Consider the following 26281-nt stretch of genomic DNA (forward strand, 5'->3'; position numbering starts at 1 on the left):
AAGAGCTAGAAGCAATTGATGAGACCGCACAAAGTTTCCGGAGTGGGAAGTGTTAAGTTCCGAACATTGTTCGCATCTTCCCCGCGAACCCAGCGCTGGCAAGGTTAGATAAACAGATACAGACAGACTGATAGATAGATGCTGGTGGAGAGCGCGCTGTAGGCACCTCACCTCCCGGTGTGACCTCCCCACCCCCCCGGATCAACCAAGGCGGGCGTGGAGGGTTCGCCTCTCGCTACTGCCGCCGCCGCCAAGGGAAAGGGGTGAGGAGGAGAGGAGGGAGAGGGAGCGGAGAGAAGAGGAGGGGGAGAGAGGTAAGAGGAGAGAAGGAGGGGGGAGAGAGAGAGGAGAGGAAAGAGAGGGAGGGGAGAGGAGGAGAGGGGGAGAGGTAAGAGAAAAGAGAGAGGAGGGGAGAGAGGGGAGAAGAGGGTAGGAAGGGGAGAGAGGGAGGGAAGAGGAGGAGAGAAGGTAGAGGAGGGAGGGAGGGAAGGGAGGGAGGGAAGGGAGGAGGGTGAGAGAGGGAGAAGAGGGAAGAGGGAGGGAAGGGGAGAGAGGGAGGGGAGGGAGGAGGGTGAGAAAGAGAGAGGGAGAAGAGGAGAGGGTAGGAAGGGGAGAGGAGAGGAGGGAGGAGGGGAGGGGAGAGGGAGGGGGAGAGAGAGGGAAGGAGAGAGGGAAGAGAGAAGAGAGAGGGAAGGGGAGGGGAGAGGGAAGGGGAGAGGGAGAGAGGGAAGAAGGTTGTGGCTTGCTTTGAGTGATGATGTCGAGCTGCAAGATGCTGACCTTCTGTGCGTTGTCGGGGCTGGCCGTGGTTTGTTGCTGGATATGCGGTGGACAACTGAAGGCTCGTTGGGACCGAGCCCGAGGTCCCTCTCTGTGGGTGGGGGACGCCTTGCGCCCCCTGTGCGAGGCCTACTTCCAGGGCAGCAAGGCGTTTGGGTGGAGGAGGGGGGCGGAGGAGAGGGAGAGGGAGAGGGAGAGGTTAGAGATGGGGGAGGAGGGGGGCTACTGCAGGCGTCTCCGGCCACTGCTGCTGGCCTCCAGGAGCCCCCCAGGTGAGGAGGAGATGGCCTTCCCCCTGGCCTTCATCATCACCCTGCACAAGGACTTCCCCACCTTCGAGAGGCTGTTCGGGGCCGTCTACCGAGCCCACAACGTCTACTGCATCCACGTGGACCAGAAGAGCCCGGGCCTCTTCCAGAGGCGCCTGCACCTGCTCCAGAGCTGCTTCGCCAACGTCTTCTTGTCCTCCAGGAGCGAGCCCATCGTCTACGCGGGCATCTCCCGGGTGCAGGCCGACCTCCACTGCCTGCGGGACCTCCTGCCCCTGAGGGGCGGCTGGAGGTACGTGCTCAACCTGTGCGGGCAGGACTACCCGCTCAGGACCAACCTGGAGATCGTGCGGCACCTCAAGGGCTTCAAGGACAAGAACATCACCCCCGGGGTGCTGCCGCCCGCCTATATCGTCGGCCGCACCAAGTTCGTCCACAGGCAGGTCCTCTCCCTCAACAACTCCAGGGTCATCCGCACCAAGGCCATCAAGCACCCGCCGCCCCACAACCTCACCGTCTACTTCGGCTCTGCCTACTACGCCCTGACCACGGCCTTCGTGGACTTCGTCCTCCACGACCGGCGGGCCCTGGACCTGCTGAAGTGGTCGGCGGACACCTACAGCCCCGACGAGCACTACTGGGTGACGCTGAACAGGATACCGGGTAAGGGCTTGCCTTAGGATCGCCACTCCACTTGTTGGACAGGGTGAGACACATCCATCACAATCATGAGGGGATCTTATGAAGATAGACTAGGCTTGTACTCGCTGGAATTTAGAAGGATGAGAGAGGGGATCTTATCGAAACGTATAAGATTATTAAGGGTATTTATTCACAAAATGCTGGAGTAACTCAGCAGGTCGAGCAGCATCTCGGGAGAGAAGGAATGGGTGACGTTTCGGGTCGAGACCCTTCTTCTCGACCCGAAACGTCACCCATTCCTTCTCTCCCGAGATGCTGCCTGACCTGCTGAGTTACTCCAGCATTTTGTGAATAAATACCTAAGATTATGAAGGGGTTGTCCACGTTAGAGGCAGGAAATTTAGAAGGATGAGGGGGGGATCTTATTGAAACATATAAGATAATTAGGGGATTGGACACATTAGAGGCAGGAAACATGTTCCCAATGTTGGGGGAGTCCAGAACAAGGGGCCACAGTTTAAGAATAAGGGGTAGGCCATTTAGAACGGAGATGAGGAAGAACTTTTTCAGTCAGAGAGTGGTGAAGGGGTGGAATTCTCTGCCTCTGAAGGCAGTGGAGGCCAGTTCGTTGGATGCTTTCAAGAGAGAGCTGGATAGAGCTCTTAAGGATAGCGGAGTGAGGGGGTATGGGGAGAAGGCAGGAACGGGGTACTGATTGAGAGTGATCAGCCATGATCGCATTGAATGGCGGTGCTGGCTCGAAGGGCTGAATGGTCTACTCCTGCACCTATTGTCTATTGTCTATTGAAACATGTTCCCGATGTTGGGGAAGTCCAGAACAAGGGGTCACTGCTTAAGGATAAGGGGGAAGTCTTTTAGGACCGAGATGAGAAAACATTTCTTCACACAGAGAGTGGTGAGTCTGTGGAATTCTCTGCCACAGAAGGTAGTTGAGGCCAGTTCATTGGCTATATTTAAGAGGGAGTTAGATGTGGCCCTTGTGGCTAAAGGGATCAGGGGGTAATGGAGAGAAGGCAGGTACAGGTTACTGAGCTGGATGATCAGCCATGATCATATTGAATGGCGGTGCAGGCTCGAAGGGCCGAATGGCCTACCCCATCACCTATTTTCTATGTTTCTATGAAATGTATAAGATTATTAAGGGGTTGGACACGTTAGAGGCAGGAAACATGTTCCCAATGTTGGGGGAGTCCAGAACCAGGGGCCACACAGTTTAAGAATAAGGGGTAGGCCATTTAGAACAGAGATGAGGAAAAACTTTTTCAGTCAGAGAGTTGTGAATCTGTGGAATTCTCTGCCTCAAAAGGCAGTGGAGGCCAAGTCTCTGAATGCATTCAAGAGAGAGCTGGATAGAGCTCTTAAGGATAGTGAAGTCAGGGGGTATGGGGAGAAGGCATGAACGGGGTACTGATTGAGAATGATCAGCCATGATCACATTGAATGGCGGTGCTGGCTCGAAGTGCCGAATGACCTCCTCCTGCACCTATTGTCTATTGTCTATAAGATGTGCAGTGAAATGAAAGTGGCAATGCCTGCGGATTGTGCAGGCATTGATGCCTTCACTGCCATTCACTGTGATCAGGGGAGGGTATGGTGAGAAGGCAGGAACGGGGTACTGATTGAGAATGATCAGCCATGATCACATTGAATGGCCTACTCCTGCACCTATTGCCTGTTGTCTATTGATCATGGCTGATCATCCACAGTCATGGAGCGATCCAGCGTGGAAACAGGCCCTTTGGCCCCAAACTCGCCCATGCCGGCCAACAACATCCCAGCCACACCAGTTCCCCAACTGCCTGCGCTTGGCTCATATCCCTCCAAACCTGTCCAATCCATGTACCTGTCTGACTGTTTCTCAAACGATGGGATAGTCCCAGCCTCAACTACCTCCTCTGGCAGCTTGTTCCACACACCCACCACCCTTTGTGTGAAAAGGTTACCCCTCGGATTCCTATTAAATCTTTTCCCCTTCACTCTAAACCTATGTCCTCTGGTCCTCGATTCCCCTACTCTGGGCAAGATACTATGTGCATTGTCCCTAGCGTGTGTAGGGTAGTGTTAATGTGAAGGGGGGGGTTACTGGTCGGTGCGGATTTGGTGGGCCGACCGGCCTGTTTCTGTGCCGTTTCTCTAAAGTCTAAAGTGTAAAGAAAGCTTCCAGAGAAAATTTGGTTTAGTTTGGTTAAGTTTAGAGAGACATCACGGAAAACAGGCCCTTCGGCCCACCGAGTCCGCAAACGCTATCACACACACACACACACACACACACACTGCGGACAATTTACAATTTTACCAATTCACCTACAAACCTGCAGGTGTTTGGAGCGTGGGAGGAAACGGGAGTGCCCGGTGAAAACCCACGCGGTCAATAGACAATAGACAATAGGTGCAGGAGGAGGCCATTCGGCCCTTCGAGCCAGCACCGCCATTCAATGTGATCATGGCTAATCATTCTCAATCAGTACCCCGTTCCTGCCTGCTCCCCATACCCCCTGACTTCACTATCCTGAAGAGCTCTATCTAGCTCTCTCTTGAATGCATTCAGAGAATTGGCCTCCACTGCCTTCTGAGGCAGAGAATTCCACAGATTCACAACTCTCTGACTGAAAAAGTTTTTCCTCATCTCAGTTCTAAATGGCCTACCCCTTATTCTTAAACTGTGGCCTTTTGTTATGGACTCCCCCAACATTGGGAGCATGTTTCCTACCTCTAACGTGTCCAACCCCTTAATAATCTTATACGTTTCGATAAGATCTCCTCTCATCCATCTAAATTCCAGTGTATACAAGCCTAGTCGCTCCAGTCTTTCAACACATGATAGTCCCGCCATTCCGGGAATTAACCTAGTAAACCTACGCTGCACGCCCTCAATAGGCGGGGAGAACGTCAATAGACGGGGAGAACGTACAAACTCCACATAGACAACACCCGTAGTCGGGATCGAACCCGGGTCTCAGGCGCTGTAAGGCGGCAGCCCGACCACTGCGCCACTGTGCTGCCAGAAGGCGTGTAGGATAGTGCTAGTACACGGGGTAATCTCTGGTCGGCATAGACTCAGTAGGCCGAAGGGCCTGATTCGGAAGGGCCGAAGGGCCAGGATGTTTCCATTGGTGGGAGTAGACTTGATGGGCCGAATGGCCTAATTCTGCTCCTATCACTGATGGTATGACTTATTCTGCGCTGTATCTCTGTAGTCATAAGTGATTGGACTGGAATTAGGCCGTTCAGCCCATCGAGTCTACTCTGCCATTCAATCGTGGCTGAACTATCTTTCCCTCCTAACCCCATTCTCCTGCCTTCTCCCCGTAACCTCTGACACCCGTACTAATCAAAAATCTATCTATCTCTGCCTTAAAAATATCCACTGACTTGGCCGCAGAAGGCTGTGGAGACCAAGAATTCCACAGATTCACCACCCTCTGACAAAAGAAATTCCTACTCATCTCCTTCCGAAAAGAACGTCCTTCATTTCTGACGCTATGACCTCTGGTCCTAGACTCTCCCACCAGTGGAAACATCCTCTCCACATCCACTCTATCCAAGCCATTCACTATTCTGCACGTTTCAATGAGCCCCCCTCTCGCTCTTCAATAACTCCAGAGAGCACAGGCCCAGTGCCGACAAATGCTCATCATAGGTTAATCCGACTCATTCCTGGGATAATTTAGTCTAGATAAGTCTAGTCTGAGGATAAGCCGAAGGTCTAAAGAAAGATTCTTGTGAAGGTTTGGTGGTGAACGGCTGGGAGGCTGGGCCTTCGCTCTCCAGGGCAGCATGGCACACGCCAGCACTAATGGATCATCTGGCCCTCTGAGCTAAACAACACTTTTTTTCTTTTTTTTTTTATCAAAAAATACTTTATTCAAGTAATAAATATCATTTACAAAACATCATTTTTAAACAAACCCATCCGACATTTCCGGAGGTTTCATATTCAATACAGGCATTTACTTAGACATTTACATACATTTACATACATATCCGTTATTTGGAGGGGCGTCTCTCTCCACCACACCCTGCCCCCCATGTCCAGCAGCGGAAGGACCCTAGACTGTGGTCCTCCCCCACAGGGCCTTGGCGTTGGCTGCACCGAGCTTCAGAGCGTCCCTCAGCACGTACTCCTGCAGTCTGCAGTGGGCCAGTCGGCAACATTCCTTGACGGACAGCTCGCTCCGCTGGGAGGTCAACAAGGATCGGGCAGACCAAAGAGCGTCTTTCACCGAGTTGATGACCTTCCAGCAGCACTCGATGTCAGTCTCGGAATGCGTCCCTGGGAACAGTCCGTAGAGCACAGAGTCCTCTGTGACGGAGCTGCTCGGAATGAATCGTGACAGGGACCCCTGCAGACCTCTCCAGACTCTCCTGGCAAATCCACACTCTTTGAAGAGGTGGGCCACCGTTTCCTCTCCGTAGCAGCCGTCCCGAGGGCAGCGTGCGCTGGTAGTGAGGTTCTGGCGGTGCAGGAAGGATCAGACTGGGAGGGCTCCCCTCACCGCCAGCCAAGCCAGGTCTTGGTGCTTGTTGGTGAGTACTGGCGATGAGGCATTTTGCCAGACAAGCTGGGCTGTCTGTTCTGGGAACCACGCCACAGGATCCATGGAGTCATTCCCCTGCAGTGCCTGCAGGACGTTCCGTGCTGACCACTGCCCGATGGACTTGTGGTCAAAGGTGTTGGTCCGGAAGAACCTGTCCACAAACGACAGATGGTTCGGCAATGTCCAGCTGACTGGCACATTGCGTGGCATCTGCGCCAGGCCCATCCTTCGCAACACCGGGGACAGGTAGAACCTCAGCAGGTAGTAGCATTTGGTGCCCACGTGCCTTGGCTCTATGCTCCGCCTGATGCAGCCACCCACGAAAGTGGCCATCAGAATGAGGGCGACGTTGGGCACGTCTTTACCCCCGTTGTCTGCCGACTTGTGCATTGTGGCTCGTCGCACCCGGTCCATCGCCGACCCCCAGATGAAGCGGAAGACGGCCCGGGTGATCCCCGTGGCGTAGGAGGGAGGGACGGGCCACACTTGCGCCAAGTACAGCAGCCCCGAGAGCACCTCACACCTGATGACCAGGTTGTTCCCCGTGATGGAGAGGGAGCGCTGCTTCCACAGCTCCAGCTTCTTCCCCACCCTGGCTATCCACTCCAGCCAATTTTTGTTACATGCCCCAGCCTTCCCGAACCAGATCCCCAGCACCTTCAGGAAGTCAGGCTTGATGGTGAAGGGGATGGAAGATCGGTCAGGCCAGTTGCCAAAGAGCATGGCCTCGCTCTTCCTGCGGTTTACCCTGGCCCCCGTGGCCAACTCAAACTGGTCGCAGACGCTGATCAGTCTGCGGACCGACCCTGGATCCGAGCAGAAGACGGCGACATCGTCCATGTACAGGGAGGCCTTGACCTGAGTGCCCCCACTGCCTGGCAATGTCACTCCTCTTATGCTCGCATCCTTCCTGATGGATTCGGCAAAGGGTTCAATGCAACAGACGAACAAGACAGGGGAAAGAGGGCAACCCTGCCTGACTCCAGACCTGACGGGGAAGCTGTCTGATTCCCACCCATTAATTTGGACTGCACTACAGATATCAGAGTAGAGCAGTTGTATCCACTTCCTGATTCCCTCCCCAAAGCCCATTTTGTAGAGCACGTCCCTCATGTACGTGTGCGATATCCTGTCGAAGGCCTTCTCCTGGTCCAAGCTGACCAGGCAGGCATCCACCCGTCTGTCCTGCACGTAGGCAATGGTATCTCTCAGCAGCACCAGGCTGTCTGAGATTTTCCTGCCAGGTACAGCACAGGTTTGGTCCGGGTTGATCACCTGTCCCAGAGCAGACTTGACCCGGTTGGCGATGGCCTTAGACAGGATCTTGTAGTCTACATTCAACAATGTGATGGGTCTCCAATTCCTTAAGTCATTCATCTCCCCCTTCTGCTTGTAGATCAGGGTGATGTTGCCCTTCCTCATAGAGTCTGACATGCTGCCTGCTAGAAGTATATCGTTGTACACTTCCAGCAGGTCCGGGCCCACCCAGTCCCACAGAGCCGAGTACAACTCTGCCGGTAAGCCATCGCCTCCGGGAGTTTTACTCGAGTCAAAGGAACGGATGGAGCCAGTCAGCTCCTCCAGGGTCAGTGGTTGGTCCAGACTCTCCCGCTTGCTGTCGTCCAAGACTTCCGTGATGGAGGACAGGAAGTTCTGGGAGGCGGTGCTGTCTGTGGTCTTTACATCGTACAGATCCTTATAAAAGGATCTGCAGATCTTGAGCATGTCTGTCTGCGAGGATGTTACCGAGCCGTCCTCCTCCCTAAGGCTTTTGATCACAGAGCTCCCCCTGTGAACCTTATGGAAGAAGTAACGTGAGCACGTCTCATCCTGCTCAACATGGCGGACCCTGGACCGGAAGATGATCTTGGAGGATTCAGAGGTAAAGAGCCGAGCTTGCCGGCCCTTCAACTCTCTCAGTTCCTCCCTCACATCCACCCCTCTCCTCTGCAGAAGGAGTAGCTGCTGCAAATCTGTCTGTAGTTGACACAGTTCCCTCTTACCCTGTCTTGCTCTCTGAACACCTTTGGAGACGAAGAACTTCTTGATGTTCTCCTTTGTTGCCTCCCACCAGAGTGTCTGGGAGTCAAAGAGGGGCCTCACAGTTCTCCAACATGCGTAGTCCCTCTTTAGCTCCTTAACGTTCTCCGGGGTCAACAGCTCCACGTTTAGCTTCCACGTCCCTCTGCCCGCCTTCCGGTCCTCCTGTAGGTGACAGGTGGCCTGAAGGAGGCAGTGGTCAGAGAAGAACACCGGGGCGAGGTCGGTGTGTCTGACCGTGACGGCCCTCGATGTGAAGAGGAAGTCTATCCGGGACTGGGCTGAACCGTTTGGTCCTGACCAGGTGAACCGTGGCTGGACTCCGCCTGCAGGGTCACTGAAGGCGTCGCGCAGCTTTGCATCTTTGACCGTTTCCACCAGGAGTTTGGAGGTGCCGTCCAGTCTGTGGTTGGCACTGCCGGATCGTCCAGCCGCATCGATGATGCAGTTGAAGTCACCGGCCAGAACGAGCGGTCTAGACGTGGCCAGCAGCGGTGGGAGCTGCTGGAGGACGGCCACCCGCTCGCTCCACCTGGGTGAGGCATACACATTAATCAGCCGGAGCGGAGAACCACGGTACATTACATCCACCACCAAGAGACGACCCCCCACCACCTCCCTTACCTCAGTGATGGTGAAGCCCCCTCCCTGCAGCAAGATCCCCAGACCGGACGCACGACAATCATTTCCCCCCGACCATACAGACAGTCCGTGGGGCCACCATCGCGACCACCTCCGATAGCAGCGAAGGTGTGGCAGCCCGCACTCCTGTAAAAAGGTCACATCCGCCTTTACCTTGGCCAGGTACTGCAAGGCGGATACACATCGCGCAGTGCTCTTCACACTGCGCACGTTTAAGGATGCCAGTTTCAGCTCCATTGTCCTTTATTGTCCCAGGCGATCCTCCCGCATGCCAATCATCTGGCTGAGTTCCTGCACATTTTTGTCGCACAGGTAGTGGTACAGGTTGGTGGCTTCCTCAGCACAGGGTGTATTTTCTGGCGAAGCCACTGCGCTGCTCCCAGTGTCCTGGAGCTGGGGCCCATTGGCCACTGCACTGCTCCCGGTCTCCCGGAGCTGGGGCCCATTGGCCACTGCACTGCTCCCGGTCTCCCGGAGCTGGGGCCCATTGGCCATTGTGCCGCTCCCGGTCTCCCGGAGCAGGGGCCCATTGGCCGTTGTGCCGCTCACGGTCTCCCGGAGCAGGGGCCCATTGGCCGTTGTGCCGCTCACGGTCTCCTGGGGCAGGGGCCCATTGGCCGTTGTGCCGCTCACGGTCTCCTGGGGCTGGGGGGCAACAGACACGTTCTTTCTCTTACCTTCCTCCTCCCCCGTTTTCTTCCTCTGCCTCTGCCTCCGTTGTCGGCTCTTCCTGGTCGTCTCATCCTCCGATGCGGAGAGGCTGCTGGCCTCGTCCTGGGAGAGGACTCTTTTTTGGGACTTGCTTGCCCCCTCCGCCTTTTTCTCCGTGCGCACAGCCTTCAATGTTTTCCTCGACTGTACCACCTTCCATTCCTCCTCTTCCTGTTCCCCCTCTTCCATCGACTCGCCCTCGTGGGCGGGGGCCTGGGGGGCTCTGTCCTGCGGTTGGGGGCTCCTGGTGGTCGCGTTGTCCTCGCCCCTGCTCTCCTTTCCTTTTTGGACTTTTTCCGTGGTAGGAGGCGTCTCTTCCACCCTGGGGGTGCTGGCAGCGGCCCCTCTTATCGCCTGTGCATAAGTGCTTGCTCTTTTAGGGCAGGCCCTGTAAAGGTGGCCTGCCCCCCCACATAGGTTGCAGCTCTTACTCTCTTTACAATCCCTTGTCTCATGGCCTTCTAACTTGCAGTTTCTGCAGACGACTGTCCTGCATTCTGCCGCCACGTGCCCAGGTTTGTTGCATTTCCTGCACACCCTGGGCTGCCCCGCGTACGTCATGTAGCCCCGGTTCCCTCCGATAGCGAACACCGAGGCAGGGTGGACAATGAATCCCTTCCCGTCCACCCTCAGCTTCACCTTTACCTGCCTCTTGCTCGTCCAGATCCCGAACAAGTCCTTTATATCCACGCAGTTCCCGGCCCCTTCGACGTAGCGCGCAAGGAAGGTGAGGACATCCACGACGGGCACATGTGGGTTAAACATGTGCACCGTGATCATCCGTTCCCTCTGGGTGGGGAGGGTGAAGAGCGGCTGCACCTTCAGGAGCGACAGCGGGGCTTCATCCCCCTTCTCCCGGAAGTCCTGCAGCAACTTCTGCCATCCCGCCGGGTTCTGGAAGGTAACGTCGAAATATCCGTTACCTGGGAAGTCCTGGAGGCAGAAGATGTCCCCGGCCTTGAATCCACAGGCCTCCAGCAGCACCTTCTTGATGAAGAGATCCCTTGAGAAAGGGTTCCCCTCCTTGAGGTCCTTCACCGATACTCGCAGGGTATTCCGGATACCCTGCCCTCCAGCTCCACTTGCTGCTGCCATCCCACCTGGATAAGGGTGTTAGGTTGGTTACCCAACCAGCATGGATCCACCCCTAAACCAGACACGTGCTCCTGACCTCCGCTCCTCGTCGATGATCCAATGCAAATACTGCTCTTATACTTACACTGTTCTTATAAGAACATTAGATTGTGCCAGAACAGATACTACACTTGATCTTAGCCAAAAGGCTATTGTCTATCTTATCTGCTTGGTTTCTGACTAATTCTGGAGAATGATAATCAATTAGACACCAACGCACTCCTTTATCAGCAGTGGTTTAAATATTAGACGATTTGTCGGAGTAGATACAGAAAATTCACTTCCTTTTTTTTTTGGCCCCCACCCAGAGAAGATGAAATTAGCTCAGAACAACGCCCTTCACAAAGCAAACCTAGAAACACTTAGAGTCATGGAAACATAGAAAATAGATGCAGGAGTAGGCCATTCAGCCCTTCGAGCCAGCACGGCCATTCAATATGATTATAGCTGATCATCCAAAATCAGTACCCCGTTCCTGGTTTCTCCCCATATCCCTTGATTCCGTTAGCCCTAAGAGCTAAATCTAACTCTCTCTTGAAAACATCCAGTGAATCGGCCTTCTGTGGCAGAGAATTCCACAGATTCACAACTCTCTGGGTTAAAAAGGTTTTTCCTCATCTCGTTTGGTATGCTTGCCTTTATAAATCAGAGCATCGAGTATAGAAGTTGGGATGTAATGTTAAAATTGTACAGGGCATTGGTGAGGCCGAATCTGGAGTATGGTGTGCAGTTCTGGTCGCCAAATTATAGGAAGGATGTCGACAAAATGGAGAGGGTACAGAGGAGATTTACTAGAATGTTGCCTGGGTTTCAGCACTTAGGCTACAGAGAGAGGTTGAACAGGTTGGGTCTTTATTCTTTGGAGCGTAGAAGGTTGAGGGGGGACTTGATAGAGGTTTTTAAAATTTTGAGAGGGACGGACAGAGTTGACGTGGGTAGGCTTTTCCCTTTGAGAGTGGGGAAGATTCCAACAAGGGGACATAGCTTCAGAATTGAGGGACAAAGGTTTAGGGGTAACATGAGGGGGAACTTCTTTACTCAGAGGGTTGTGGCTGTATGGAATGGGTTTCCGGTGGAAGTGGTGGAGGCTGGCTCGATTTTATTATTTAAGAGTAAATTGGATAGGTATATGGATGGGAGGGGATTGGAGGGTTATGGTCTGAGTGCAGGTAGAGTGAGACTAGGTCAAGGAGAATGGTCGGCGTGGACTGGTAGGGCCGGACAGGCCTGTTTCCATGCTGTAGTTGTTATATGTTATATGTTTGTTATATATCAGTCATAAATTGTCTACCCCTTATTCTTAAACTGAGACCCCTGGGTCTGGACTCCCCCAACATCGGGACCATTTTCCCTGCATCTAGCCTGTCCAAACCCTTAAGAATTTTATTTGTTTCCATATGATCCCATCTCGTCCTTCTAAATTCCAGTGAATACAAGCCCAGTCGACCCATTCTTTCATCATATGTCAGTCCCTCCATCCCGGGAATGAACCTGGTGAACCTACGCTGCACTCCCTCAATCGCAAGAATGTCCTTCTTCAAACTAGGAGACCATAAACTGCACGCAACACTCCAGGTGCAGTCTCACCAGGGCCCTGTACAGCAGCAGTGGGACAGAGCAGAATTAGGCCATTCGGCCCATCAAGCCTACTCCACCATTCAGTCATGGCTGATCTATCTATTCCTGATCGGACTTTGCTGGCATTATCTTGCACTGAACGTTGTTCCCTTATCATGTATCTGTACACTGTGGATGGCTGACTGGTTAGCACGCAACAAAGGTTTTTCTCTGTACCTCGGTACACGTGACAATAAACTAAAACCGAACTGAACTGAAATATGCCAGAGTTGATTATAGAAGGTGCAAGGATAAAACACTTGATAAACAGTAGATAGACACAAAATGCTGAAGTGACTTAGCAGGACAGGTGGCATCTCTGGATAGAAGGAATGGGCGACGTTTCGGGGCGAGACCCTTTTGACCCGAAACGTCACCCATTCTTTCTATCCAGAGATTTTTTTGATTTTGAGATACAGCGCGGAAACAGGCCCTTCGGCCCACCAAGTCCGCGCCGCCCAGCGATCCCCGCACATTAACACTATCCTACACACACTAGGGACAATTTTTACATTTTACCCAGCCAATTAACCTACATACCTGTACGTCTTTGGAGTGTGGGAGGAAACCGAAGATCTCGGAGAAAACCCACGTAGGTCACGGGGAGAACGTACAAACTCCGTACAGAACGGCGCCCGTAGTCAGGATTGAACCTGAGTCTCCAGCGCTGCATTCGCTGTAAGGCAGCAACTCTACCGCTGCGCCACCGTGCCGCTCATTGGTGTTCATTTTTCTTAGACGCTAGAGCACATTGTACAGATCAAAGAGGTGCACATGTAACCACACATTTGAAATAACAATTACAGACAAAAGCCTAATGTCAGTAGTAGAAATGGTGAGCATTTCAATTGTGGCAACTGAACCATCCTACCGCAACTAGAGAGCAGTCCTGTACTACAATCTACCTCATCAGGGACCTCGGACTATCTTTGATCGGACTTTGCTGGCATTACCTTGCACTGAACGTTGTTCCCTTATCATGTATCTGTACACTGTGGATGGCTGACTGGTTAGCACGCAACAAAAGTTTTTCACTGTTTGTCGGTACACATGACAATGAACTAAAACCGAACTGAACAGAAATATGCCAGAGTTGATTATAGAAGGTGCAAGGATAAAACACTTGATAAACAGTAGATGGACACAAAATGCAGAAGTAACTTAGCAGGACAGGTGGCATCTCTAGATAGAAGGAATGGACGACGTTTCGGGGCGAGACCCTTTGACCCGAAACGTCACCCATTCTTTCTATCCAGAGATTTTTTTGATTTTGAGATACAGCGCGGAAACAGGCCCTTCGGCCCACCGAGTCCGCGCTGCCCAGCGATCTCCGCACATTAACACTATCCTACACCCACTGGGGACAATTTTTACATTTTACCCAGCCAATTAACCTACATACCTATACGTCTTTGGAGTGTGGGAGGAAACCGAAGATCTCGGAGAAAACCCACGCAGGTCACGGGGAGAACGTACAAACTCCGTACAGACGGCGCACGTAGTCAGGATCGAACCTGAGTCTCCGACGCTGCATTCGCTGTAAGGCAGCAACTCTACCGCTGCGCCACAGATGCTGCCTGTCCCGCTGAGTTACTCCAGCATTTTGTGTCCGTCTTCGGTTTCTACCAGCATCTGCAGTTCCTTCCTACAGCACTTGATAAACAGTTAAGGATTGGCCAATGTAAACACGGTTTTGTTCTGACAACCAAGTTTAACTTGTGATCTTGGTATTCTACCAAGAAGTCTGCTGTAGTTTATTGACTGTTGGCAACTGTTCGAATGTGCAAATTAACCAGTGGACCTGGTTTTTGGAGTTGGAACGGAATACATTATTGTCACATGTGACAAGGCACAGTGAGATTCTTTGCATGCATACTCAAGGTCTGCAAATAGTCGCCATAAAGTTACAAAGTACCCCTGAGCTGGCTCCTCCATTGTTCTCCCCTCCCTCCCGGCAGTCTCCCCCCACGCCGGGTCCATTGTTTCAGAAGGCCTTTAGTGAGGTCTAATATGGGAGGTTAGTGCATAGTGAAGGCACGGTACTGATCCGAATAAACAATTAGTTGGCAAGTGGGAGACTATGTCGTAATTAATGGGCGTTTACTTTCTGGGGGAGGAGAAAGTGAGCAGAGTGTGACAAGGGTTCAGTGTTGGGCAGATCAGGACGAGCAAACTAAACGTAAGCTCCAGGTTTGCAGATGACGCGAGGCTGGAGGTGGGGTGAGTTGCAGTTTTGTCCGGCTAAATATCAAATGATCCAATTTGTTATCCAAACACAAAGAATTTGAAAGGTTCATAAGTGATAGGAGCAGAATTAGGCCATTCGACCCATCAAGTCCACTCCGCCATTCAATCATGGCTGATCTATCTCTCCCTCTCAACCCCATTCCCCTGCCTACTCCCCATAACCCCCGACACCCGCACTAATCAAGAATCTATCCATCTCTGCCTTAAAAATATCCTTTGATTTGCCCTCCCAAGTAATCCCAAGAAAGTCTTCCACATCTCCTTCCTAAGGTAAGTCCTTTTATTCTGAGGCTGTGGTCTCTGGTCCTAGACTCTCCCACTAGTGGAAACATTCCCTCCACATCCACTCTATCCCGGCCCGGTTTAGTTGAGTTTAGTTTAGTTTTGAGATACAGTGTGGAAACAGGCCCTTCGGCCCACCGGGTCTGCACCGACCAGCGATCCCCGCACATTAAGACTACCCGACACACACTAGGGACAATTTTACCTTTATGCCAAACCAATAAACCTACAAACCTGTACGTCTTTGGAGTGTGGGAGGAAACCAAAGATCTTGGAGAAAACCCACGCAGGTCATGGGGAGAACGTACAAACGTCGTACAGACAGCACCTGTAGTCAGGATTGAACTCAGGTCTCTGGTGCTGTAAGGCAGCAACCCTACCGCTACGCCACTGTGGGAATGGTAGAGGTGCACTTTTGTACACTTGTTCCTGAGGTCAAACATTCAGGTACTGTATTTAGGAAGGCAAATGGTATCTGGAAGGCATGCTGTATCCCTAAAGTAAACTGAACTAAACCAGGCTCTTCAAGGTTCCTCCTGCCCTTCACCACCAATACACCTGATCCATCTTTCCCCACCCTCGCTCAAATACTGCCCCAGCTACCCTCCAAGCTAGCAAGCTGGTGCTTACCCACATCAAACACCTCCATGTTCTCTACCCGCCATCCAAACTCAACGAATGCAAAATCCGTTGGAATATTCAGCAAAACAGAAAGTGTTGGAGGAAGTTAAGTTGGCCAGGCAGCATCTGTGGAGGGTGTGGACATGTCACACTCCCTGATCATCGGGATAGATGCATTCTGGAGATGAACAATGCTGAGTTAGGTCACTACGTTAGACTGCCACAGTGAAGAACTCCACTGGTGAGAGACGTATCCAAAAACAGTTACACTCCTTTAGATGAAAATGTATTTTCGAGACACTAACTCTGCAGAATGAAAATCTAAAAATTGCCTCACTAGAAATTCCACTGTCTCATAACCATCACTTTGACAAAGCCTCACCTGCAAGAGGTATCTTCACATGCTACTGCTTTTGGACCTTAGAGAAACCAATTCTAACTTGCAGAAACTTTGGCAAAAAATGTGAAAGCTCTAGACTGTCGAGATACAGCGCGGAAACAGGCCCTTCGGCCCACAGAGTCCACGCCCGCTGGCACTAGCACTACACTACACACCAGGGGCAATTCACAATTTACAGAAGTCAATTAACCTACAGACCCGTACGTCATTGGAGTGTGGGAGGATAGCGGAGCGCCCGGAGAAAACCCACGCAGGTCACGGGGAGAACGTACAGACAGCACCCGTAGTCAGGATCGAACCCGGGTCTCTTGCACTGTGAGGCAGCAACTCGACTGCTGCACCACTGTGCTGCTGACTTGGTGTGCCGAAGGGTCTGTTTCCATGCTGTGTCTCTAAAGTAAACTGAACTAAGTCAGGCTCTTCAAGGTTCCTCCTTCCCTTCACCACCAATACACCCGATCCATCCATCCTCACCCTCACCCAAATACTACCCAGACTACCCTCCAAGGTGGCGAGCTGGTATTTACCCTCATCAACTGACTCCCAAATCTATACCCACCACTCACCATCACCTTTGATATCTCAGCAAGCATTGTTCATCTCCAGAATGCATCTATCCCTCTGATCAGGGAGTGTGATATGTCCACACCCTCCACAGATGCTGCCTGGCCCACTGGACTTCCTCCAACACTTTCTGTTTTGCCCAATATTCCAGCATCTGTAATCTCTTGTGCCTCCAAACTAAACATGCTAGGGCAGCACAGCGGTAAGATTGCTGCCTTACAGCGCCAGAGACCCAGGTTCGATTCCGACTGTAGGTGCTGTCTGCATAGAGTTTGTACGCTCTCAATAGACAATAGACAATGGCTGATCATTCTCAATCAGTACCCCGTTCCTGCCCCCTCCCCATACCCCCTGACTCCGCTATCAAGAGCTCTATCTAACTCTCTCTTGAAAGCATCCAGAGAATTGGCCTCCACTACCTTCTGGGGCAGAGAATTCCACAGATTCACAACTCTCTGACTGAAAATGTTTTTTCTCATCTCTGTTCTAAATGGCCTACCCCTTATTCTTAAACTGTAGCCCCTTGTTCTGGACTCCCCCAACATTGGCAACATGTTTCCTGCCTCTAACGTGTCAAAACCCCTTAATAATCTTATACGTTTCGATAAGATCCCCTCACATCCTTCTAAATTCCAGTGTATACAAGCCTAGTCGCTCCAGTCTTTCAACATATGACAGTCCCGCCATTCCGGGAATTAACCTAGTAAGCCTACGCTGCACGCCCTCAATAGCAAGAATATCCTTCCTCAAATTTGGAGACCAAAACTGCACACAGTACTCCAGGTGCGGTCTCACTAGGCACCTGTACAACTGCAGAAGGACATCTTTGCTCCCATGTGACCGCATGGGTTTTCAGTTTCCTCCCACACTCCAAAGACGGAGAGGTTTGTCGGTTAATTGGCTCCTGTAAATTGTTGCCTGCGTGCAGGATAGAACTAGTGCACTAGCCTTGGTGTTGGTCGGTGCTGACCCGGTGGGTCGAAAGGGCCTGTTTCCGCGCTGGGTCTCTAAAAGTCTTTTTAAAAAGTCTAAAATGGTTCAGTTAGATGCCGGTTTTATGGCAAATTATTTTCCATGCTGATGATCACATACAGCAAGCACGTCATTATAATGTAATGTTCTATAAAGCTTTTTATTGTCTGAGTTAAGTCACTACGTTAGACTGCCACAGTGAAGAACTCCACTGGTGAGAGACGTATCCAAAAACAGTTACACTCCTTTAGATGAAAATGTATTTTCGAGACACGAACTCTGCAGAATGAAAATCTAATAATTGCCTCACTTGTAATTCCACTGTCTCATAACCATCACTTTGACAAAGCCTCACCTGCAAGAGGTATCTTCACATGCTACTGCTTTTGGACCTTAGAGAAACCAATTCTAACTTGCAGAAACTTTGGCAAAAAATGTGAAAGCTCTAGACTGTCGAGATACAGCGCGGAAACAGGCCCTTCGGCCCACTGAGTCCACGCCCGCTGGCACTAGCACTACCCTACACACCAGGGGCAATTCACAATTTACAGAAGTCAATTAACCTACAGACCCGTATGCCATTGGAGTGTGGGAGAATAGCGGAGCGCCCGGAGAAAACCCACGCAGGTCATGGGGAGAACGTACAAACTCCGTACAGACGGCACCTGTAGTCAGGATCGAACCCGAGTCTCTTGCACTGTGAGGCAGCAACTTCGACAAGGTCCCACATAGGAGATTAGTGGGCAAAATTAGGGCACATGGTATTGGGGGTAGGGTACTGACATGGATAGAAAATTGGTTAACAGACAGAAAGCAAAGAGTGGGGATAAATGGGTCCCTTTCGGAATGGCAGGCAGTGACCAGTGGGGTACCGCAAGGTTCGGTGCTGGGACCCCAGCTATTTACGATATACATTAATGACTTAGACGAAGGGATTAAAAGTACCATTAGCAAATTTGCAGATGATACTAAGTTGGGGGGTAGTGTGAATTGTGAGGATGATGCAATAAGGCTGCAGGGTGACCTGGACAGGTTGTGTGAGTGGGCGGATACATGGCAGATGCAGTTTAATGTAGATAAGTGTGAGGTTATTCACTTTGGAAGTAAGAATAGAAAGGCAGATTATTATCTGAATGGTGTCAAGTTAGGAGGAGGGGGAGTTCAACGAGATCTGGGTGTCCTAGTGCATCAGTCAATGAAAGGAAGCATGCAGGTTCAGCAGGCAGTGAAGAAAGCCAATGGAATGTTGGCCTTCGTAACAAGAGGAGTTGAGTATAGGAGCAAAGAGGTCCTTCTACAGTTGTACCGGGCCCTGGTGAGACCGCACCTGGAGTACTGTGTACAGTTTTGGTCTCCAAATTTGAGGAAGGATATTCTTGCTATGGAGGGCGTGCAGCGTAGGTTCACTAGATTAATTCCCGGAATGGTGGGACTGTCGTATGTTGAAAGGCTGGAGCGATTGGGCTTGTATACACTGGAATTTAGAAGGATGAGGGGGGATCTTATTGAAACATATAAGATAATTAGGGGATTGGACACATTAGAGGCAGATAACATGTTCCCAATGTTGGGGGAGTCCAGAACAAGGGGCCACAGTTTGAGAATAAGGGGTAGGCCATTTAGAACGGAGATGAGGAAGAACTTTTTCAGTCAAAGGGTGGTGAAGGTGTGGAATTCTCTGCCTCAGAAGGCAGTGGAGGCCAGTTCGTTGGATGCTTTCAAGAGAGAGCTGGATAGAGCTCTTAAGGATAGCGGAGTGAGGGGGTATGGGGAGAAGGCAGGAACGGGGAGAAGGCAGGAACGGGGTACTGATTGATAGTGATCAGCCATGATCGCATTGAATGGCGGTGCTGGCTCGAAGGGCTGAATGGCCTACTCCTGCACCTATTGTCTATTGTCTATTGTCTATTGCCGACGGTGTGCCGAAGGGTCTGTTTCCATGCTGTGTCTCTAAAGTAAACTGAACTAAATCAGGCTCTTCAAGGTTCCTCCTTCCCTTCACCACCAATAGACCCGATCCATCCATCTTCACCCTCACCCAAATACTACCCAGGCTACCCTCCAAGATGGCGAGCTGGTATTTACCCTCATCAACTGACTCCCAAATCTATACCCACCACTCACCATCACCTTTGATATCTCAGCAAGCATTGTTCATCTCCAGAATGCATCTATCCCTCTGATCAGGGAGTGTGATATGTCCACACCCTCCACAGATGCTGCCTGGCCCACTGGACTTCCTCCAACACTTTCTGTTTTGCCCAATATTCCAGCATCTGTAATCTCTTGTGCCTCCAAACTAAACATGCTAGGGCAGCACAGCGGTAAGATTGCTGCCTTACAGCGCCAGAGACCCAGGTTCGATTCCGACTATAGGTGCTGTCTGCATAGAGTTTGTACGCTCTCAATAGACAATGGACAATGGCTGATCATTCACAATCAGTACCCCATTCCTGCCCCCTCCCCATACCCCCTGACTCCGCTATCAAGAGCTCTATCTAACTCTCTCTTGAAAGCATCCAGAGAATTGGCCTCCACTACCTTCTGGGGCAGAGAATTCCACAGATTCACAACTCTCTGACTGAAAAAGTTTTTTCTCATCTCTGTTCTAAATGGCCTACCCCTTATTCTTAAACTGTAGCCCCTTGTTCTGGACTCCCCCAAAATTGGCAACATGTTTCCTGCCTCTAACGTGTCAAAACCCCTTAATAATCTTATATGTTTCGATAAGATCCCCTCACATCCTTCTAAATTCCAGTGTATACAAGCCTAGTCGCTCCAGTCTTTCAACATATGACAGTCCCGCCATTCCGGGAATTAACCTAGTAAGCCTACGCTGCACGCCCTCAATAGCAAGAATATCCTTCCTCAAATTTGGAGACCAAAACTGCACACAGTACTCCAGGTGCGGTCTCACTAGGCACCTGTACAACTGCAGAAGGACATCTTTGCTCCCATGTGACTGCATGGGTTTTCAGTTTCCTCCCACACTCCAAAGACGGAGAGGTTTGTCGGTTAATTGGCTCCTGTAAATTGTTGCCTGCGTGCAGGATAGAACTAGTGCACTAGCCTTGGTGTTGGTCGGTGCTGACCCGGTGGGCCGAAAGGGCCTGTTTCCGCGCTGGGTCTCTAAAAGTCTTTTTAAAAAGTCTAAAATGGTTCAGTTAGATGCCGGTTTTATGGCAAATTATTTTCCATGCTGATGATCACATACAGCAAGCACGTCATTATAATGTAATGTTCTATAAAGCTTTTTATTGTCTGAGTTAGGTCACTACGTTAGACTGCCACAGTGAAGAACTCCACTGGTGAGAGACGTATCCAAAAACAGTTACACTCCTTTAGATGAAAATGTATTTTCGAGACACGAACTCTGCAGAATGAAAATCTAAAAATTGCCTCACTTGTAATTCCACTGTCTCATAACCATCACTTTGACAAAGCCTCACCTGCAAGAGGTATCTTCACATGCTACTGCTTTTGGACCTTAGAGAAACCAATTCTAACTTGCAGAAACTTTGGCAAAAAATGTGAAAGCTCTAGACTGTCGAGATACAGCGCGGAAACAGGCCCTTCGGCCCACAGAGTCCACGCCCGCTGGCACTAGCACTACCCTACACACCAGGGGCAATTCACAATTTACAGAAGTCAATTAACCTACAGACCCGTATGCCATTGGAGTGTGGGAGGATAGCGGAGCGCCCGGAGAAAACCCACGCAGGTCATGGGGAGAACGTACAAACTCCGTACAGACGGCACCTGTAGTCAGGATCGAACCCGAGTCTCTTGCACTGTGAGGCAGCAACTCGACTGCTGCACCACTGTGTTGCCGACGGTGTGCCGAAGGGTCTGTTTCCATGCTGTGTCTCTAAAGTAAACTGAACTAAATCAGGCTCTTCAAGGTTCCTCCTTCCCTTCACCACCAATAGACCCGATCCATCCATCTTCACCCTCACCCAAATACTACCCAGGCTACCCTCCAAGATGGCGAGCTGGTATTTACCCTCATCAACTGACTCCCAAATCTATACCCACCACTCACCATCACCTTTGATATCTCAGCAAGCATTGTTCATCTCCAGAATGCATCTATCCCTCTGATCAGGGAGTGTGATATGTCCACACCCTCCACAGATGCTGCCTGGCCCACTGGACTTCCTCCAACACTTTCTGTTTTGCCCAATATTCCAGCATCTGTAATCTCTTGTGCCTCCAAACTAAACATGCTAGGGCAGCACAGCGGTAAGATTGCTGCCTTACAGCGCCAGAGACCCAGGTTCGATTCCGACTATAGGTGCTGTCTGCATAGAGTTTGTACGCTCTCAATAGACAATGGACAATGGCTGATCATTCACAATCAGTACCCCATTCCTGCCCCCTCCCCATACCCCCTGACTCCGCTATCAAGAGCTCTATCTAACTCTCTCTTGAAAGCATCCAGAGAATTGGCCTCCACTACCTTCTGGGGCAGAGAATTCCACAGATTCACAACTCTCTGACTGAAAAAGTTTTTTCTCATCTCTGTTCTAAATGGCCTACCCCTTATTCTTAAACTGTAGCCCCTTGTTCTGGACTCCCCCAACATTGGCAACATGTTTCCTGCCTCTAACGTGTCAAAACCCCTTAATAATCTTATATGTTTCGATAAGATCCCCTCACATCCTTCTAAATTCCAGTGTATACAAGCCTAGTCGCTCCAGTCTTTCAACATATGACAGTCCCGCCATTCCGGGAATTAACCTAGTAAGCCTACGCTGCACGCCCTCAATAGCAAGAATATCCTTCCTCAAATTTGGAGACCAAAACTGCACACAGTACTCCAGGTGCGGTCTCACTAGGCACCTGTACAACTGCAGAAGGACATCTTTGCTCCCATGTGACTGCATGGGTTTTCAGTTTCCTCCCACACTCCAAAGACGGAGAGGTTTGTCGGTTAATTGGCTCCTGTAAATTGTTGCCTGCGTGCAGGATAGAACTAGTGCACTAGCCTTGGTGTTGGTCGGTGCTGACCCGGTGGGCCGAAAGGGCCTGTTTCCGCGCTGGGTCTCTAAAAGTCTTTTTAAAAAGTCTAAAATGGTTCAGTTAGATGCCGGTTTTATGGCAAATTATTTTCCATGCTGATGATCACATACAGCAAGCACGTCATTATAATGTAATGTTCTATAAAGCTTTTTATTGTCTGAGTTAGGTCACTACGTTAGACTGCCACAGTGAAGAACTCCACTGGTGAGAGACGTATCCAAAAACAGTTACACTCCTTTAGATGAAAATGTATTTTCGAGACACGAACTCTGCAGAATGAAAATCTAAAAATTGCCTCACTTGTAATTCCACTGTCTCATAACCATCACTTTGACAAAGCCTCACCTGCAAGAGGTATCTTCACATGCTACTGCTTTTGGACCTTAGAGAAACCAATTCTAACTTGCAGAAACTTTGGCAAAAAATGTGAAAGCTCTAGACTGTCGAGATACAGCGCGGAAACAGGCCCTTCGGCCCACAGAGTCCACGCCCGCTGGCACTAGCACTACCCTACACACCAGGGGCAATTCACAATTTACAGAAGTCAATTAACCTACAGACCCGTATGCCATTGGAGTGTGGGAGGATAGCGGAGCGCCCGGAGAAAACCCACGCAGGTCATGGGGAGAACGTACAAACTCCGTACAGACGGCACCTGTAGTCAGGATCGAACCCGAGTCTCTTGCACTGTGAGGCAGCAACTCGACTGCTGCACCACTGTGTTGCCGACGGTGTGCCGAAGGGTCTGTTTCCATGCTGTGTCTCTAAAGTAAACTGAACTAAATCAGGCTCTTCAAGGTTCCTCCTTCCCTTCACCACCAATAGACCCGATCCATCCATCTTCACCCTCACCCAAATACTACCCAGGCTACCCTCCAAGATGGCGAGCTGGTATTTACCCTCATCAACTGACTCCCAAATCTATACCCACCACTCACCATCACCTTTGATATCTCAGCAAGCATTGTTCATCTCCAGAATGCATCTATCCCTCTGATCAGGGAGTGTGATATGTCCACACCCTCCACAGATGCTGCCTGGCCAACTGGACTTCCTCCAACACTTTCTGTTTTGCCCAATATTCCAGCATCTGTAATCTCTTGTGCCTCCAAACTAAACATGCTAGGGCAGCACAGCGGTAAGATTGCTGCCTTACAGCGCCAGAGACCCAGGTTCGATTCCGACTATAGGTGCTGTCTGCATAGAGTTTGTACGCTCTCAATAGACAATGGACAATGGCTGATCATTCACAATCAGTACCCCATTCCTGCCCCCTCCCCATACCCCCTGACTCCGCTATCAAGAGCTCTATCTAACTCTCTCTTGAAAGCATCCAGAGAATTGGCCTCCACTACCTTCTGGGGCAGAGAATTCCACAGATTCACAACTCTCTGACTGAAAAAGTTTTTTCTCATCTCTGTTCTAAATGGCCTACCCCTTATTCTTAAACTGTAGCCCCTTGTTCTGGACTCCCCCAACATTGTCAACATGTTTCCTGCCTCTAACGTGTCAAAACCCCTTAATAATCTTATATGTTTCGATAAGATCCCCTCACATCCTTCTAAATTCCAGTGTATACAAGCCTAGTCGCTCCAGTCTTTCAACATATGACAGTCCCGCCATTCCGGTAATTAACCTAGTAAGCCTACGCTGCACGCCCTCAATAGCAAGAATATCCTTCCTCAAATTTGGAGACCAAAACTGCACACAGTACTCCAGGTGCGGTCTCACTAGGCACCTGTACAACTGCAGAAGGACATCTTTGCTCCCATGTGACTGCATGGGTTTTCAGTTTCCTCCCACACTCCAAAGACGGAGAGGTTTGTCGGTTAATTGGCTCCTGTAAATTGTTGCCTGCGTGCAGGATAGAACTAGTGCACTAGCCTTGGTGTTGGTCGGTGCTGACCCGGTGGGCCGAAAGGGCCTGTTTCCGCGCTGGGTCTCTAAAAGTCTTTTTAAAAAGTCTAAAATGGTTCAGTTAGATGCCGGTTTTATGGCAAATTATTTTCCATGCTGATGATCACATACAGCAAGCACGTCATTATAATGTAATGTTCTATAAAGCTTTTTATTGTCTGAGTTAGGTCACTACGTTAGACTGCCACAGTGAAGAACTCCACTGGTGAGAGACGTATCCAAAAACAGTTACACTCCTTTAGATGAAAATGTATTTTCGAGACACGAACTCTGCAGAATGAAAATCTAAAAATTGCCTCACTTGTAATTCCACTGTCTCATAACCATCACTTTGACAAAGCCTCACCTGCAAGAGGTATCTTCACATGCTACTGCTTTTGGACCTTAGAGAAACCAATTCTAACTTGCAGAAACTTTGGCAAAAAATGTGAAAGCTCTAGACTGTCGAGATACAGCGCGGAAACAGGCCCTTCGGCCCACAGAGTCCACGCCCGCTGGCACTAGCACTACCCTACACACCAGGGGCAATTCACAATTTACAGAAGTCAATTAACCTACAGACCCGTATGCCATTGGAGTGTGGGAGGATAGCGGAGCGCCCGGAGAAAACCCACGCAGGTCATGGGGAGAACGTACAAACTCCGTACAGACGGCACCTGTAGTCAGGATCGAACCCGAGTCTCTTGCACTGTGAGGCAGCAACTCGACTGCTGCACCACTGTGTTGCCGACGGTGTGCCGAAGGGTCTGTTTCCATGCTGTGTCTCTAAAGTAAACTGAACTAAATCAGGCTCTTCAAGGTTCCTCCTTCCCTTCACCACCAATAGACCCGATCCATCCATCTTCACCCTCACCCAAATACTACCCAGGCTACCCTCCAAGATGGCGAGCTGGTATTTACCCTCATCAACTGACTCCCAAATCTATACCCACCACTCACCATCACCTTTGATATCTCAGCAAACATTGTTCATCTCCAGAATGCATCTATCCCTCTGATCAGGGAGTGTGATATGTCCACACCCTCCACAGATGCTGCCTGGCCCACTGGACTTCCTCCAACACTTTCTGTTTTGCCCAATATTCCAGCATCTGTAATCTCTTGTGCCTCCAAACTAAACATGCTAGGGCAGCACAGCGGTAAGATTGCTGCCTTACAGCGCCAGAGACCCAGGTTCGATTCCGACTATAGGTGCTGTCTGCATAGAGTTTGTACGCTCTCAATAGACAATGGACAATGGCTGATCATTCACAATCAGTACCCCATTCCTGCCCCCTCCCCATACCCCCTGACTCCGCTATCAAGAGCTCTATCTAACTCTCTCTTGAAAGCATCCAGAGAATTGGCCTCCACTACCTTCTGGGGCAGAGAATTCCACAGATTCACAACTCTCTGACTGAAAAAGTTTTTTCTCATCTCTGTTCTAAATGGCCTACCCCTTATTCTTAAACTGTAGCCCCTTGTTCTGGACTCCCCCAACATTGTCAACATGTTTCCTGCCTCTAACGTGTCAAAACCCCTTAATAATCTTATATGTTTCGATAAGATCCCCTCACATCCTTCTAAATTCCAGTGTATACAAGCCTAGTCGCTCCAGTCTTTCAACATATGACAGTCCCGCCATTCCGGGAATTAACCTAGTAAGCCTACGCTGCACGCCCTCAATAGCAAGAATATCCTTCCTCAAATTTGGAGACCAAAACTGCACACAGTACTCCAGGTGCGGTCTCACTAGGCACCTGTACAACTGCAGAAGGACATCTTTGCTCCCATGTGACCGCATGGGTTTTCAGTTTCCTCCCACACTCCAAAGACGGAGAGGTTTGTCGGTTAATTGGCTCCTGTAAATTGTTGCCTGCGTG

At 50.5% G+C, this 26281-nt stretch overlaps 1 protein-coding gene across 1 annotated transcript in view; it reads left to right on the plus strand.

Annotated features, from left to right (window-relative positions):
* Positions 1–690: 690 nt before the first annotated feature.
* Positions 691–26281, plus strand: part of LOC144602035 (N-acetyllactosaminide beta-1,6-N-acetylglucosaminyl-transferase-like) — a 62653-nt gene continuing 37062 nt past the window's right edge. The window contains exon 1 of the mRNA XM_078414702.1: positions 691–1712. Within this exon, the coding sequence (XP_078270828.1) occupies positions 755–1712 (958 nt within the window). The 5' untranslated portion in view covers positions 691–754. The remainder of the gene's footprint in view (positions 1713–26281) is intronic.

The sequence above is a fragment of the Rhinoraja longicauda genome, chromosome 2 (genome assembly GCF_053455715.1).
Source record: "Rhinoraja longicauda isolate Sanriku21f chromosome 2, sRhiLon1.1, whole genome shotgun sequence".
NCBI lineage: Eukaryota > Metazoa > Chordata > Chondrichthyes > Rajiformes > Arhynchobatidae > Rhinoraja > Rhinoraja longicauda.